This window comes from Pezoporus occidentalis, unplaced genomic scaffold (assembly GCF_034315485.1).
Source record: "Pezoporus occidentalis ecotype Australia unplaced genomic scaffold, CSIRO_AGI_Poc_V1 ctg30, whole genome shotgun sequence".
NCBI lineage: Eukaryota > Metazoa > Chordata > Aves > Psittaciformes > Psittacidae > Pezoporus > Pezoporus occidentalis.
The window spans coordinates 1,855,362-1,872,339 of record NW_026914941.1 but is presented as its reverse complement, the minus strand read 5'-3'; the positions used below and the strand labels follow the sequence as shown (position 1 = coordinate 1,872,339).

Below are 16,978 nucleotides of genomic sequence, written 5' to 3'. Positions count from 1 at the left end.
AGGCTGTTATTAGAGTTGTCGGCACAATTAAAAGGTCCTCTGTAGCTAAGTACTTCTGCTAGATTTGATTTGGAGCAAGCAGGCTTGGGATATTTTCAGCAGAATGCAGCTACTCTGCTCTTTTCAAATGTAATTAATCTTTTATATTTGTTGTATACTAAATCTGTTTTCATGGACTTTGTTTTTAAAGTTTTGATACAAGGAGTAGCTATGGACAAATCAAGAGTGCGGCTTCCTGGTAGGCACTATGTAGTTAGTAATGAACTAGAAGTCACTTGTTAACTGGGGATCACAATAACCTCACATACACATTCTTATAATCCTTGGTATGAGGTTGTCACGTTCTGATAACGTCTCATCAAAACCGTTCATGCTGTGGTGTAAATACGCTTAATAAATTAATGCACTGTAAGACATATTGTATTATTACCTAATTGACGTTAAATGCCTTCCGTGTTAAGCGGGCATCATTATAGATGTGAACTTCTCCCAGCAAAGGTCACAATCTGTGGCATTTTACAACCCGGCCTCAAGTTGATGCAGAGACTCAATTCCTGGTTTGTTACCACCAAGCCCTTTTTATCCCCTTGTTCGGTACTTTCCCAACCTGCACATACATACAACGTTCAATCTCACTGGCCCCTGTAAAACTCTCCAGGTAAATAGTCCAATCAGAACGTTGCAGACCCTCTCACAACCCACACATCCTCTGGACTCCAACTGAGATTCTCTCCACAACTACATCCTGGCCCATCCTCCCAAGGCTTGTTTACCTTCCCTGTCCTTCAACCATCGCCCCAGGGCTTGTCAAGCACCAAGGCCTCAGAGTTCATTCCCAAACCCTTTTTCATGCAAATCTTCTCACCTTCACTCCCCACAACAACCCACAGGGTGTTTCTGGAGCCAGGGGTCTTTCTGCTTTTGGAGTTTTTACTGTACTCCACAGGGTCAGGTCTCGGGCATTATTTGCACTTTCAGTCAATTCAGTTGTTTCGATATATACAGTGGTAGTAGTAGTAATTGTAATTGGGTCTTTGGGGAATTTCTGGGCTTATTTTATTCACTAGAACAGAGCCTTGTAGACTTTAGTGGCATAAAGGCTCTTGTTAGGGATTTAATTTTTTCCAGACACTTGAGGAAGGCCTCGGGCAAACATTAAAAGCTCAGCAGACACTGGTTGGGCTGTTTTGGGTGGTGTGGGGTTGGTTGGTTTGTTTGGGTTTTTTTGTGGTGGCTTGGGGGATTTTTGTGGTTGGGGTTTTTTCTAGAAGCAAAAATTACTAAAAAGAATTAAGGTCTTCTGCAACATCTTGATGCTTGTAAGAAGTTTCCCAAAAGGAAAAAGACCCTGAAACTCATTTAATCTGTGGAAGTTGCTGTAAAAAGGGACATAACTACTGATCAGAATTCAGATGCAGTCAGAAAAGGCTGAGCATGTACAGCAGCTCCCAGTATTCCCGCGAGCATGCATCTCAAATTTGTCCAGTTCAGACTATTGCAATGCCTGCAGGCTTGTTCTAAGTGGTCCCATTAATGGATTTTATTTTGAAATGACTGAAGTACAGTTCTAGATATTCGTGAAGTATTGATGACTTGTTTGTCATTCTCTGTTATTGATAATGCCTGTCTATTGATAAAGCTTGTTTGTTCTGCTACTCACTTTTAGCTTAGAAGTTCAGAAGCTTTTAGGATTGTTGCTTCTGGTTTTATTGCTAACATTTCTGGTGTGAACATGTATGATGATGGGACAAACCATAAAATCATAAAATAGGTTGGCAGAAGGCACTCAGGGTCATTGAGCAGAAATCCTGCGCAAAGCAGGACTAGTGTGAAAGTTAGTCTGAGCTGCATGGGGCTGTGTTCACATGAGATTTGAGTATCTCCATGTATGAAGATACAGTGACTGTGTTAGACTGTATAGAAGGCTTTGCTAAAACCAAACTAAGTGATAACCTCTGCCTTCCCCTCATCCACAAAGCCTGTCTTATTAGAGAAGGCAGTCAGGTTTGTCAGGTAAATCCAATGTGGCTGTTTCATGTGTCCTTCCTGCTTTTTATGTACCTGAAAATGCCTTCTAGAAGGAATTCTTCCGTGATCTCCCTGAAAACAGAAGCAATAGCTGGCTAGTGTGTAGTTCACAAAGCTTTCCTTTTTCTTTTGAAGATGAGAATATATTTGCCTTTCCCAGGCACTAGAGAGGTCCCTTGAGTCCCACAACATCCTCATGAAATAGAGGCCTTGCAATGACATCAGTCAATTGCCTGAACTGCCTGTGAAACAGTCATGGCAAAGGTTGAGATGAAGGCAGTGCAGAACACCTCAGCCTCTTTTGAGGTTAGGTTCCGTGCTCCATTCAGCAGCAGACTTTTTCTTAATCTTGCTTTGTTCTTGTAGCTGTAGCAGCATTCCTCATTGATTTTTCACATCTCTTCCCAGTTTTATCTCCATCTGAGCTTTCACTTTCTTCACTGCTTCTCTCTCTGGGCAGTGTTCCTCCTGCATAGTTTAGCCATCCTTCTGCTTTTCCATGTTTCTGGCTTGTGTCAGAGCTCCTTCAGGAGATGTCTGTTCACCCCAGCCAGCCCCTGCACCCCCTCCTCAGTGTCATGAAAAGGTGATACTTCTGCTTTGAGGTTTCCCTTGAAGGTCAGTTACAAACAATGCTGTTCCATATACACATTGTGTTTTAATTGAAACTACAGTGTATATAGTTTGAGATAATTGGCCTTTGTGAGCACTTAGAATTCAATCCTTAAGGAAATCTTCACCTGACTTCCATTACCTTTGTACAAGAGCTATTACTTGTAGTTCCTTTTGCTTAACCTGTGATTCTGTGTAAGATTCTGCCATGGGAAAGTGAGAATACCAACTAAATAGATTGATTGTAATGATAATTTTTCTTCCTTTCATTTGCAGCTAATATCTTACGTTATAAAGTAATGCAGTTCAGCTATTTGAAAAAGTTGGAATTTAAATGAATGTTTTAAAAACTGAATCTACAAGAATTTAATCAGAAATATATTCTGAATGGCACATCCCAGTTCATGAGAAAATTACCTGTGTGTGTTTGTATGTGTATGTGTACATCTATATGAAAATATGTTTGCAGATGTGTTTGTCTTAAAATGCTCATAATGTTAAGCAAACAGCTGGTGCTTTGAAAACTCACATTAAAGAGTTTTATCATTAGAGGAAGTGCCATATATCAAATGGGAAATAATGCCTTGAAATAAGAAACCATATGCATGCATTATCTCTTCTAATTGCTTGCCTTTTGCAAGTTGGACAGAAACAGTATTTAATAAATGCACCTCCACATGGTCTCAGCATTCAGAAGTTGTTAGGCTGAATGAGACCATGCAGAGTCTATGAGAAAAAACATTTTCTGGAGCAGTCATGTTGTTTTTTCATCCTTCATTCCTCTGATCGAAAAGTATCAGCAATACAGCGATATTCCTGTGGGTGCAGTAGATTGTCTTCAAGTTGTTTTCCAGCAAAATTTTCCATATAAATAAGTTGGTATTCTGTTATCCCTAAACAAGAGGAGTAGAGGAAATTACAAGTTAGCAGTGTGGGCTAATGGTGCACTAGCTGTTCGTTTTCGGTTTCTTTGTGTCAGAGGCACTGATTGCAGTGGGAACACTTTCTATACTCTTCCCAGCAGTAGACAGTTACCCCAGGAATTGGCTTCTTTGCTCGCATTTTGTTGTTGGTTGTGTCTTTAAAACTGCCCAGATACCAAGTTTCATAAGTACCAAATCCATCTTTTGTACTTAGTTTTTTATCAACATCTGTCCACCTTCGTGTGAGAGATTTTTGTGGCTGATGTGTGATGTTAGGAGGAAGAAAAAAGCTCCACATAGTTAGGAATTCACAGCCTAAGTGACAATTTAAAACTGCTCATCATATGATGGTCAGCAGCCAAACATACTCACAGGACCTCGAGCCAGTCATCTAACCAAATATTCCTTGTTGGCCATTTAAGTTGTTTGAGCTGCAATGTAGTGAACCAACCTGGAGCTGCAGGTAGAAGAAACAGTTTATTAACTGTTTCTTTTATCTGCTCCCATTTTATCCCCAGGCTTTTCTAACTATTTTTGCAGGAAATGTAATTAGAGCCAATGGTGTAGTAAGACAACAAAATAAAGTTTGCATCACTTTACCCCTCTACCTCTTACAGTCCTCATGGTTCCCACATGTCTGTACTGTCTTGTTAACCTCATTGTATTCAAGTCCCTTTGCACATGGAACATGATTCCAAATCAAGCCTGGAGGGGAGAGGAGGGAAGGTTTATTCTTCTCTGTGATGGTTGCACAGAAATCCAAACAGAAGTAGCAGTGGGGTTTTTTGGGGTTGCTTTTTTTTTCCCTCTTTGCAGAAAAAAGCATCCACTGAAGAATAATAATATGCTTTTTATACTTAGTACTGTTTTGAAGAAGAAATGTTCTTTTATATTTTATTGACTTAGTCCTTTCTTTCATTGAAAGTAACCACAAATTTCTATTGTCCTTAAAGACAGTGACTACCTGATACATTTTGGTTTGAGTTCGTTTCTGGCTCTTATTAAATAGTGCTTAATCAGTTGCCTGAAGCAAGAGGCCAGTTTGTTGTTTTCTGGTTTGGTTCTCCACTTTAACCTGCTCTCTCACAGGGTTTATATCAAATGATCTGAAATATTTTTACTTTGTTGCTTTGGGAATGTTTGTTTCTGTTAGGTGCTGATGTGTTTAAAATATCCACCAGATCTGTCATGCCTACATTTGCAAATGGACATAAAGATCCTTCTAATCAGCTTGTGTGCTTTGTGGAACTTGTATGAAATACATACTTCAGCATTAGATAGGAAATGTTCTTTCCTTATACAGCTCTTAACCATTTCTGATTTTGTTAGCACTCCCCTTTAATGCAGGTATTCTTAGAGGTGAATTTAGAGTCTAAAAACCATTGTTGTAATAATGCCTATAATAGATAAATTTGAGGCAGTAACAGGCATTTATGGACATGGTTGTTCTGAAACGCAGAGAAGCTTTTTCCTTCAGTGATATTTTTTTTGTATCTGGTAGACAGTTTTATCAGTGGTGACTGCTTTCCTCATGTCTGTGTTAATGCAGCTCTTCAAGTAAGGAATTACATCTTTAAATTGCATTATAAATGTACTTAGGGAGAAAAGGTTGTATTCTAGTATAAGTAAATATTTAAGCACATGTGAGTAACTCATCAACTCTCAGTATGAGAGATGGGTTCTTGTAAAAGACCTGTGAAATAAACTGCCCTTTTGTATCAACAGGGGCTATTGATTGATAGTTACTGTGTGGCTGGGATATTTTATCATAACCCTGTAGTATGAGATGCAGAAAGTGAACGTCTCCCTGAAATGAGAAGACATATGATTAGTAAATGGAGCACTTGTTATTGGATGACCACTACCCTGGTCTTTCAAGATTTTATAAGATTAATGACCTGTACCAGACGAGAAATAGAACATTTGTTATGTTGCCTTCACAAGGAAAATCTTCCACCACAGTGGATTCGGCATCTTGAGTATAAAAGTACTTGTAAGACCTTTACTTCTTTAATAATATTTGTTTGTTTGGAGCTTGGTACAAAGTAAATTTTAAGCTCCATGACTCAGGTATGTTTTGTATGGCTATTTAGAAATGTCCTTTGAATACAGCAGGTCATTTGCTACAATACTGTAAATCAGTGAATATACAATACCTAAGTTAATACATAATAAACATGTGATTTACTATGAAATGCAATACATGGTCGAGGTAAATTCTCAGCTTTCAAACTCATAAATTGGGTTTGTAATTCAGGGGTGGTTTAGAAGAAAGGCTGTATTCATTGTTTTCCCTGGTTATTTGTCTGGGAATACACTTTCTCCCTTCTGCCTATAAAGTAACAGTTCTTTAATGTGGTCTGAAAGATAACAGTTTCTAGCTAGCAGGAAGCTATGAAAAAATAAAGAATAATGAGCAAGAAGTATTTTCTCCGGCAAAATTTCCCAAGAGGTAGTATCAAAAGTGAAACATTGTGCTTATTAACAGGCAGTATATAGCAAGCCCTTCCAACCCCCTGCCCAAAACCCCATACAAAGACCCTTTTGTAAGCAATCTCTTCTTATCTGAGTGTATGCATCCAGCTAGTGCTGAGGAGATGATTTTTTTTCATGAACAATTCAGCAGTTAGATGTAGGCTAGGAAAGTTTAAAAGTAATGGAATCAGAAGCAAAAGAATTCACCTAAGAGCAGTAACTCATCAACTCTATTAACAAGCTGTTAGTGCTGGTAGATAAGTAGCTACTCTATTCATGGTGCAGAAGGTAAGGATGACATTTCTCTTGGAAAATATGCAAAAGATGTAAAAATAAATAATGAAGAAATGGAACTGAATTGCAGTACACTGCCTTTGCAAGCACATAAATATAGGCAAGTGTAAAAATAGGCAGTACAGATAGGGTTGTTTTTTTTTTCTAACAAGTCTAACTTGTTTCTGTGGTGGAGTGGTTGTCCTGTAAAATGGCAAACATGATCTAGACAAAACCAATATTAAGATTCCTCATCTTGAAAAGGGAAAGGGTTAGGAGTTTTCTTTAGAAGTTTCCATTTGATAGTTTTAAACAGCCTCTGTTTGGTGCTGGTGGCAGTGAGTCCAACTGAGCAATGTCATTATTCCCAGGCATTATCTTAGAAGTTATAGTATTTAAATGAAGATTTTAAGTCCTCATTGCACTTGGCTTAGTTTTGAGATTTTGACTATCACAATACCTAACCTGTGAATCTAACCCAGGTGTTGAAGAATCCTTGTAAACTAGTAGTCTTTACTACCTGCTCTAAGTGGCTCCCCTTGGCAAGAGTTTAAGTCTAAAGCAGACTCTTCCATAGAAGATATTTACAGGCTGCAGATGCTTCCATCTGCACCTAACCTATCTCTAAAATGCACTCATGGTTTAGAAGGAACCTGACTTCTTTCTATAACCTCCACAGGGATGTTCCATGTAGTCACAGTCTTATCATTCTGTTTGTTCATATATCATATTAAGATAATTGGATAATTTGAATCCATGTTTGTCTTAATTGTGATTTCAGAGCGATCACTGCATTATTGCACCTTCAATTAGCTTGCTGATGTTGTAGTAAATTATAGCTCATTCACTTCCTTAAATTCATATTTACTTGCTTAGTGCAGGAACATCCAAAGCAAGCTAATAGAATTGGATTATCCTGTCAAAATATAGTATGAAGCATGAAGTAGGAGGTGTAGGAAACCTCAAGAAAAAAATTGCAGATGGAAAAGTGTATCCCTTCAATGTTGGGTTTTTTTACATACATCATTTCTTTGGAGTATAATGCCACACAGCCTCCAGGACATTTTCTCCTGACAGTCCATCAGCCTTGTCCTGAAGGAAGCATGCAAAACCCAGGCAGTTTATTTTGTTATTTAAATATTTTATATCAATATACACAATACAGTGGGCAATTCCCACAGCCTTTATTGAAATTTGTCAAGAATTTCTAGCCAGAAGCTTTGAAACCTTTCAACAGGATAGGCTGAGAAAAGATAGGCTGAGAAAGTTGGGGCTGTTCAGCCTGGAGAAGAGAAGGCTGCGTGGAGACCTCATAGCAGCCTTCCAGTATCTGAAGGGGGCCTATAGGGATGCTGGGGAGGGACTCTTCATTAGGAACTGTAGTGATAGGACAAGGGGTAATGGGTTCAAACTGAAACAGGGGAGGTTTAGATTGGATATAAGGAAGAAGTTCTTTACTGTAAGGGTGGTGAGGCACTGGAATGGGTTGCCCAGGGAAGTTGTGAATGCTCCATCCCTGGTGGTGTTCAAGGCCAGGTTGGACAAAGCCTTGGGTGAGATGGTTTAGTGTGAGGTGTCCCTGCCCATGGCAGGGGTTTTGGAACTAGATGATCTTAAGGTCCTTTCCAACCCTAACTATTCCATTCTATGATTCTAACATGTATTCAGGGTTCTGCTGCTTAAAAGAAGTTCACTTTTTCTACTGGATTTAGGCTTTTATGGGAACAGACTTTAGAGATTTACTTTAAAGTGACTTTTTGCTAAAAAATCTAAGGGGTTGTGCTAGCATGATGACACAAGGCTTCATGTGCCAGCATACTGATTTTGTCCTTGGTCCAACAGACCACTTTGTGAACAAAGCAAGGGTTTATCTGCTTTGGTCTTTGGTTTCTCTTCTCAGATTGAACCCAAAACAACTAACATTTGTTTTGCTGGGGGTTTTTGTGTATGGGCTTTTATTGTAATGCCAATAATACAGTTTTGTTAATATGTGTGTTTTATTTCAGCTCTGTGTCTTTCAGGAATAACCTGAATTAGGCATGCATGTTTATTTGGCTATCCAAATATTGATTTAAAGAAGATACTAAACCAATCCCAAATCTGTCCACGTTAGGCAGATTTAGTAATTATTCAAATGTACACTGTTAAGTAATTAAGACATATAGCTTTTCTTGCGTAGCTTTAAATTTGGTTCAGTAAACACCAACACCTCTTCTACCTTAAGCTGCTAGGCAGTTTCAAGTGGTTTTGCGACACAGCTGATAAATGGCAACAACCCCCTTCTCCCTACCTGAATATACAACAGCAGCTGCACTTGCCAAAACCCCTCATCTGTAATGGCATGCCAGAGACATTTCATGTCAGATGTAGTGGTTCATGATGGTGGTTCATGATGCATGAACCATGGGGCAGTATCCCAAACATCATCTTTTCTGCTTACTATTTCATAACCACCCATCAGGAAATTGAATTTGTCTGCACTTGTTTAATACCAGCTCATTGCATCTCTTTTCCATTATTTTTGTAAGGATAGCAATGTATTTGAGTATGTTATCCCCCAGGGAATACTCATGGAAGATCTTTTGTACACGTAAACTGATTGCTCAATCTGCTGGATTTTAACTCTATTTCTGTAGATTAATTTCCAGTTAATCTGGGTTTGTTGTTCCTAATGAGTTATGACTGAAAAAGATTATATTTTATTTTTACTGGAACTTCAGTTCACATATTTTGCAGCTGCAGGGCAAATTTAGGGAAGGCATGAGCTATCGCAGGCAGCCTTCATTATTGGTGCATGACCGCTTTGTAGCCAACTGCATCTTTAATATCCAAGGAGGTTTGTGCATTACAGGTTTTCTTTCTTCTTGTTTTTAATAATTTACCTTTGAGAGTCTTTTTACAATCAGGTTGGGGTGTGAATATCTGTTTCTGTCAAAACTTAAGATACACACAGAATGAGATACACATTAAATTTTTATCTGCTTCTTAGGGAAGCTGAGCTATAAACTGGCAATCCCGAGTACTTCAGTGAATCCTAACAAACACAAGGGGGAACATCAAGCTATATGCCCCTTCAACTACCTCTCTTAACAAGAGGTAATATTCCTTGCTGAATCTGTTCCTCTGCTAGGAAAGACAATAATTTAGGTTTGGTTTTTTTTGTTAATAGGAAACCCCCAAGACCACAATTCTTTAAGTTTTTGATTTGCAGTTGAATTAGCAAAACTGCATGCTGTTATGCACCAAGCAAAAACAGAGTGTGATGAATAGCACGTCAAAAAAGGGGTTTTTTACATTAAAATGTTTCTGTCTTTGAGATTCACTTGAAAATGATTGCAGTTCTTGCATGCACTTGCGTGTTTTGAAAGACAGAATCTAGATGAATACTTCTCAGAATGTTTTCCAAAGCCACTGGGAAGGCTTTTACTCTTAACTGTGGATTGCCTCTTGCTGTGTGACATTTCTCGGATTTGTAACTGTTATATTAGTTTGGTTTTATTCTTTAACTAGGGAATAAATGTAGTTGCGCAGTGTATACCTATGAACACCATTATGTACTTTGTCATTGTTAAGCTACATTGCAAACAAAATTGCTGATTCCTTCCCGTCCCCTTTAAAAGCAATGCCAATTTCAGAGCTTTTTTTTTTCAGTATTCAAACTGATCTCTACCTTTTTAGGTAATTTAGCCTGCAGAACTACACAGAAAGGCCATCACTGACATATGATACTTGAATATAACTTAATAATCTGAAATAGCACTGTTCTGTATTAAAAGAAGTCCACTGAAACACAGAAGTTTGGAGTAGAATAGGTATCGAGGAGTATAAAAGTATGCTCAAGAAGAAGAGGTGAAAGCATGAGACGATGTCCAGATTTCTTTTAACTTTAGGTTAGTAGAACACAAATAACGCTACCGCATGGCAGGCACAGAATCATGTCACCTTTGAATTATGAAATATTAGGCTCCTCCACAGTGTGGAGGTGTAGGAAGTGAGGAAATTGTAAATAATGAAGCCACATGAGATGGAAAAATAATCCTTTCCAGTAAAACAGTGCAAAATTAAACTTAAGGGATTGGTGATATAATTCAGGCAGAGCAAATGTTGTAGAAGCCACTGTACATCTTGAGTCAAAATTCTCTATATCTTTCTTTACGGTCATCTTTAATCAGCTTGGAAAAACTATGATCCAATTTATTAATAATATTAATTCAAATATAAAGCATCCTTATAAATACTTATGAATATTTATTTTGCATTCAGCACATATCTTGGAAACAACTGGGCCTGTTTCTTACAAATTATTTATTTCAGGCTTTCATCCAACTATGACTAAATGTACAGCAGTAAATTATATAACAAATACAAAATGGTTAAGAGTCAGACTGCCTGATGGAGAGTAATAACCAACAAGCACATTCAGGTGGTTTGCTTCTGAGGTACTGTGCGCAGGAAAGGGATTGCATACATTAAACAGTGGTGATGATTCAAATGCATCATCCTTGAATGTTAGTGGATTGTTTGTTGTTGTTTCTTTTGTTTCATTTGTTTGTTTTTCCCCACAGTATTCATTTTGAATTGGAATGTAGATGAAAAGATGTTAAATTTCAAGGAACATGGCATAAAACTGTTAGGGTGGGTAGGAGGTTCAAGAGAATTTGGGATGGCACTAAAGAATGCACTAAATAACCAGAAATACTAGAGCTGTTACCAAGCAGTTACCAGAGTACTACAGCAACTGGACATATATTTTTCTCTAGAGTAACCCTTTTATGTTGTTATCAAAATGCTTTTGATGCTGTATGTACAGTGCTGCATTGCACTGTTAGTTCTCTGCTGTCCTTGACTCCCTCTTTACAGTCTCTGGAAAGAGACTATATGTGAAGATACTCTAAAGCATTTATATCCTAGAAGGAAATAAAATAGGAGGAAATGCACATTTTGAAGAAATAAGAATGGCCTATCTGCTATGCATGTGTATAAAGGGATGGGTGTGGATAGATGAAGATAGGCACTCTCATGAACGGTTATCAGTATTTTGTTATCTTGCTGTTTTTCAGGAAGATTAAACCTTTATTTTGAATGTTTTTTGTTTGAATCATCACTGGTAGCCAGCACATTTTATGAACTTTGATCTGTATTTTCATATAATCTCCCTTCAGCTTGCAGTTGTAGGGATCGATTCAAAGTGAATTTCCATATACAGGAACTTTAGAGCTTGTTTAGTTCAGTCTGCTATAGTCTTCCTGTTAGAAAACGTGACAGAATCTATGATCTAATCATAGTATGTCAATGGCTGGTGGGCTACTAGTTCAGCCATGACATTTCTTATTTGCTTTCTCTCATAAGATTGTGAGCATTTGCTTTCATTACAGCCTGTGAAGCTGCAGTAAAATGAAATCTCTGTCAAGTGTGATTGAATGTGCAGAGACAGAACTGTCCAGAACCAAAAAGGATAAAACATTGATTTTGTCCTTTAATTCTCTTTTCTCTTCTCTGAAAGAAAAGGTGTTTCCAAGTGTGATTGGTTATGTGATGGTACAGCAAATGCAGTTCTTGATCCAATTTTCAGGTGCGTTCACGAGTAACATCACTGGTGACTGTGGTATACTGCAAAGCAGGATCAGCTATTAAAGAAGGGGCTATATGTAGTATTTTACCTCAATAAACTCTTGAAATGGTATGTGCGTGCTGAAGTATGCTGTCCTTTGCTTGAGTGAATATTCTGTCTTTGGAAGCATTTGGGTATGTTGGATTAACAAATCCTCATATAATTGATCTAAATCTTAAAACTGGAAGATCATTTAAGTAGGATTTTCTTTTGGAAGCTACAGTTGTCTTCCTACCCACACACACAGTAAGACGAGTGGTCGTTTTCATTTAGAAACATTTGAAACATCATTTCTGAGGAATTACATAGAACTCTGTAATAAAGTCTGCCCCAGATTTAGTAAGGAAATTTTACTTGTGCAGTAATAAGTGTTTTATTGTCTTGGATATTTATGAAAACATCCACAAAGAATCATAGAATCATGGAATAGCTAGGGTTGGAAAGGACCTTAAGATCATCCAGTTCCAACCCCCCTGCCATGGGCAGGGACACCTCACACTAAACCATCTCACCCAAGGCCTCGTCCAACCTGGCCTTGAACACTGCCAGGGATGGAGCATTCACAACCTCCCTGGGCAACCCGTTCCAGTGCCTCACCACCCTAACAGGAAAGAATTTCCTCCTTATATCCAATCTAAACTTCCCCTGTTTCAGTTTGAACCCGTTACCCCTTGTCCTATCACTACAGTCCCTAATGAAAAGTCCCTCCCCAGCATTCTTAGAGGCCCCCTTCAGATACTGGAAGGCTGCTATGAGGTCTCCAAGCAGCCTTCTCTTCTCCAGGCTGAACAGCCCCAACTTCCTCAGCCTGTCTTCATACGGGAGGTGCTCCAGTCCCCTCATCATCCTCGTGGCCTCCTCTGGACTTGTTTCAACAGTTCCATGTCCTTTTTATGTTGGGAACACCAGAACTGTACACAGTACTCCAAGTGAGGTCTCACAGGAGCAGAGTAGAGGGGTAGGATCCTTCTGCCTTTGTATTTATGAACATAAATGATTTTCCTTGTGTTTAAGGCATTATTAAATTGCATAGGAAATAAGGTGAACATTGATATGAAAACATTTATATGCCCTGTGCTTAGTAAGTCTCGACTGTTCATCTTTTTGAGCTGAAACATCATTAATGAACAAGTGCTGTGTTAGTTCTGCTTGGTTTTGGATCCAGTATCTTCTTTACTATTAATAATACTTGTTGGACTTGTGCTGAGCCTCCCAAAATCACCTAAAGCCCAGACCTGCAGTACTCGTAGGCAGAGGTTGTTAGTATACTGTGAGTTGGAAAGGGAGCAATCAATGTGTAGCTGTTGTGAATATAAATAAGAAAGTTATCCCTACCATTTATCATGTCTGTCTGTGGCATCAGGTGAAACTCCATCAGGATGGATTTCAGTGGAGTTCTTCAGATATTTCTCATTTTGGGAGTATAAAGGAGTTATGAAGGTCTTTGAGAGCAGAAGGGATGAGTGGCTGAGATGGGTTTGCTTGTCCGGCTGCTTGGCGGCAGGGCCTCCGCTGAGGAGAGGCCGGGCCTGCGCTGTGCCGGACACAGCCGGATCCAACCGGTTCTGGCCAGCCCCACCACAGCCCTACCGCAGGGCAGCGCTGAGCTCCTGGTGCCTCTGTGGAAACCTGTGTAGCAAAGGGCAACATCAGTGAGGGGTGAGAAGGACCAAGGGTGAGGAGCAGCTCCTTTCCTCCACAGGAGAAGAGGGGGAGCTCAGAGCAGGGGCTCCCTGCGGCCATGAGGAGACAACACTGGGGCAGTTGTGTCCTCATGGAGGACCCACAGTGGAGCAGGTGGAAAGTGTGAGAGGGAAAGCGTGGCAGGAGCTGTAACGGACTGACTGCAAACCCCATTCTTGTTTGAGATGTCAGTCTTATTGTCTCCTGGCTGTACTGAGGAGGGTGAGTGACTGAGAGTGTGGCTGAGTGGGTCGGCCCACCACAGCAAGAAATCAGGATCAACCCCCTTTGGAAAAGAAGGGTGTCTTCTGGACCAGATCGAGACAAGATCATGGGAAGTGGTTGTTTTGTGGTGGGTTTTGTGTGTGTGTGTGTATGTTTTAAGCTGAGTATATTCTCTTACATGGGTAGGTTTTAGTTTGGTAGTTTGTGCAACCTATTGACTTGGAGACTTTAGATTTAGCGTTTTAACCTATGAATTAAACTGTTTTCCATTACTTTTGATGTATTTTGTGTACTTACATGATCCAGATTGCTTTGGCTGTTTCAACACAAATATTTGTAGCTTAAATGTTAGTAACTGAGCTTTGACTGCTTGTCATTAAAGTTCGTTGTAGTGGGAATTTGGGCTTCATCCCCAATCATCCCTCCTAACAGCAAGATGCAGATTTAAGCTAGGTTTACAGTCTTAATAGCGAAAATAAACCAAACCAAACGAAAAAAGAACAAATGAAAACCAACCACAAACATTTTGCTGCTGAAAAACTTGGAATTTCTTCATTTGCCATAGCTATTTCAATTTTCATTTTTCTAATTATCTAATAATGCTTATGTATAAGGTAGTGTGGTAAGTGATGCTCCCTCTAAGATTTCTAAAGATGCTTGAAGTATTGAGTGCCAGTCCCTGGTTTCTTCCTCCCTTCATAGGATGTAATCATAGCATCTGTGCAAGCAAGGTTACTTGTGTCAATTTTTCTGGTTTTCCCCAGTATATAACACACCCATGCTCATTTTATCTAATGCAGGAGGCGTTAAAAGAAAACAACAAAAGAAAAGAAATGGAGGAGAAAACAAGGAGAGCCAAATTGGCAAAAGAGAAGGCTGAACAAGAGAAACTGGAGCGACAGAAGAAGAAGCAGCAGTTGATTGATATGAACAAAGGTAAAGCATCACTTTTAGTAGATAGATTTGCTAAGAGGAAAAAGAAAGTAAGGAGTAACTAACCGAAGGCTGTTCCTGATCAGTATGAAAAATACTTGCTGTCTGTTTTGAAAGCTGAAAATAATTTTTTTTTCAGTGAAAATTCAGTTTTGTTTTATCCTACCTGATTGTGTCATTCCATATGTGCCACGTGATATGTGTAATGTTCCTTTCAAGGTGTTTTGCTGGGCATTATTGGATTGTTTTCATTTGCAACAGTTAATTGATTTTTTTTTCATATGGATTAATTCTAAGAAGTGTCTTCCCTGCTCTGTTGTTAATTTCATTCTGTAAACATCTCTATAATCAAGCTATTGTGGCAATTACAGCCTTTCTTTTTGGCCTTGGAAGCTCCATCTTATAATGAATGTTCTCCCAACAGTCCTATTAAGAGCTGAAAAACATGGTCGAGCTTAGAGCCTAAGTACAGAGTGACATTTCAGCATGATAAAACGCAATGTGTTCATCTTGTCAGCTGTGAGAATATTGTATTTTGCATGAGGCCACTCTAAGAGAGAGCAGTGTAAGACAGTAGGAGGAATTGGGTGGTCCTGATTCTGATGCTGTGCAGGTTTTCAGAAGGTTGTAAAATTCAGGCTTCATTATTTACTTCTGACTCCAGAGGGCAAGTAGAGGTGGTACAACTGTACGTTGCATTGCTTAAGAGATGACTTGAGGCTGCAATTTTTTGTTCCATTTCCATGAGATCTGCTGATCTGTGCCAGGGGTAAAACACTTGTTCTATTTATCTACTGAACAATTACATAGTCATGGAAAAAATGCTGTTTGTTTTTTTGTTATGATGAACTTTATGGAAGAGGTGATGATGTATTAACTTTGTGTAAGGATGATGTTGCAACAAACCATGTTATTATGGCAGACTAACATAGTGCAATGCTGGAGATTGATTGGATGCCTTTCAAAGGCATATATACAGAATCTGTAACGTCAGTTTATACAAGGATTAAAAATACTGGAGAAATATTAGACCAAGCAAACAGACCATTCCAGCATTTAAGAGGATGAGTGTGGAGGTAAATACAGGGCAATAAAAACAAGGGACGGGGATGAATTCCTGTCGCTGGTGATGCAGCAGTACAAAAGTAGTATCATGTAGTAGTAATGGTACTGTTTGGCGTTGCATTTATTTAGAATGTATTTCTGGCACATCAGAACATTTCCCAGAAAAAATGACTTGTGTGTGGACAGCCAGTCCTCAGGGAATGTTAGTCTGGAAGCCTCCCTTCCTGTTTGGCAACCATGTTTTTCTAGAACCTACAGTTACACTTGGGTTAATATATCTTAGACCTGTATCATCTATTTCAGCATTAATTTGTGAGACTGAATCCTATTTACAATGATTTCAGCAAGCAGTGCTGGTTTATCTGTATTGATATATATATACATGTGTCACAATACAAGTGTAAAATAGTTCTTCTGCAACCACTCTATATTTACTATCAATTATATTTTAAGAAATCGTAAATTAGATTTGCTGTTGTATTTGATGATTGTGATAAAATTGTTTTTCCCAAATCTTCAGTCTTTGCATTCTGAGTGTTAAAAATGAGCTTATAGTAATGTTCTGTAATTTGAATATGATGATAGAAAGCACATTATTTATGTGGGAATCTTTTAAAAATTCTCCTATGTTTGTGTACTTCACTTTGCCCCAAAGCCTCTAAGTCTTGCTGTTTATTTGCTTGGTTTCTGTCGGTGTTCAGGTGACTTCCCCAGGGCTGGTTTGAAGGGTTTCTGCAGTGGTACTGTAAATACTGTTATTTTTGGCCTTGCTTAAGGTGGCAGTGGCACTGCATGGACTCTAATGCAGTGTAAGTTTTAGTGAACAACTCCATGGCTTTGTCTGGATGACAAACTTTAATTTCATACCATATAAAGATTGTTCTAATAATTTCAGTTTAACTATAAACAAAATACAGAATTTAAATACAGGTGATGCATAAATACATGCACTGTATTTTGTGAAGTTAAGTTCATGGAGACTTTTCTAATCCTTTCTTTCACCTTGTGACTAATTTTAAATTACTGTCTGTCACCTGACAACAAATGTCCTTTGTAATATGGACAGGCACTTTTCTGTGAGTGCGGTAAGAACGACCTAAATGTCCCATCATCACCCTCCTCTCTACCAGTGTGCTTGAAGACATATTGA

General features: G+C 38.8%; 1 protein-coding gene across 5 annotated transcripts in view; it reads left to right on the top strand.

Annotated features, from left to right (window-relative positions):
- DIAPH2 (diaphanous related formin 2) overlaps nucleotides 1-16,978 on the top strand; it is a 235,640-nt gene that overhangs the window by 138,580 nt on the left and 80,082 nt on the right. For all 5 annotated transcript variants that reach the window (XM_062627438.1, XM_062627442.1, XM_062627439.1 and 2 more), the window contains one exon: nucleotides 14,631-14,766. In XM_062627438.1, the coding sequence (XP_062483422.1) occupies nucleotides 14,631-14,766 (136 nt within the window). The remainder of the gene's footprint in view (nucleotides 1-14,630; nucleotides 14,767-16,978) is intronic.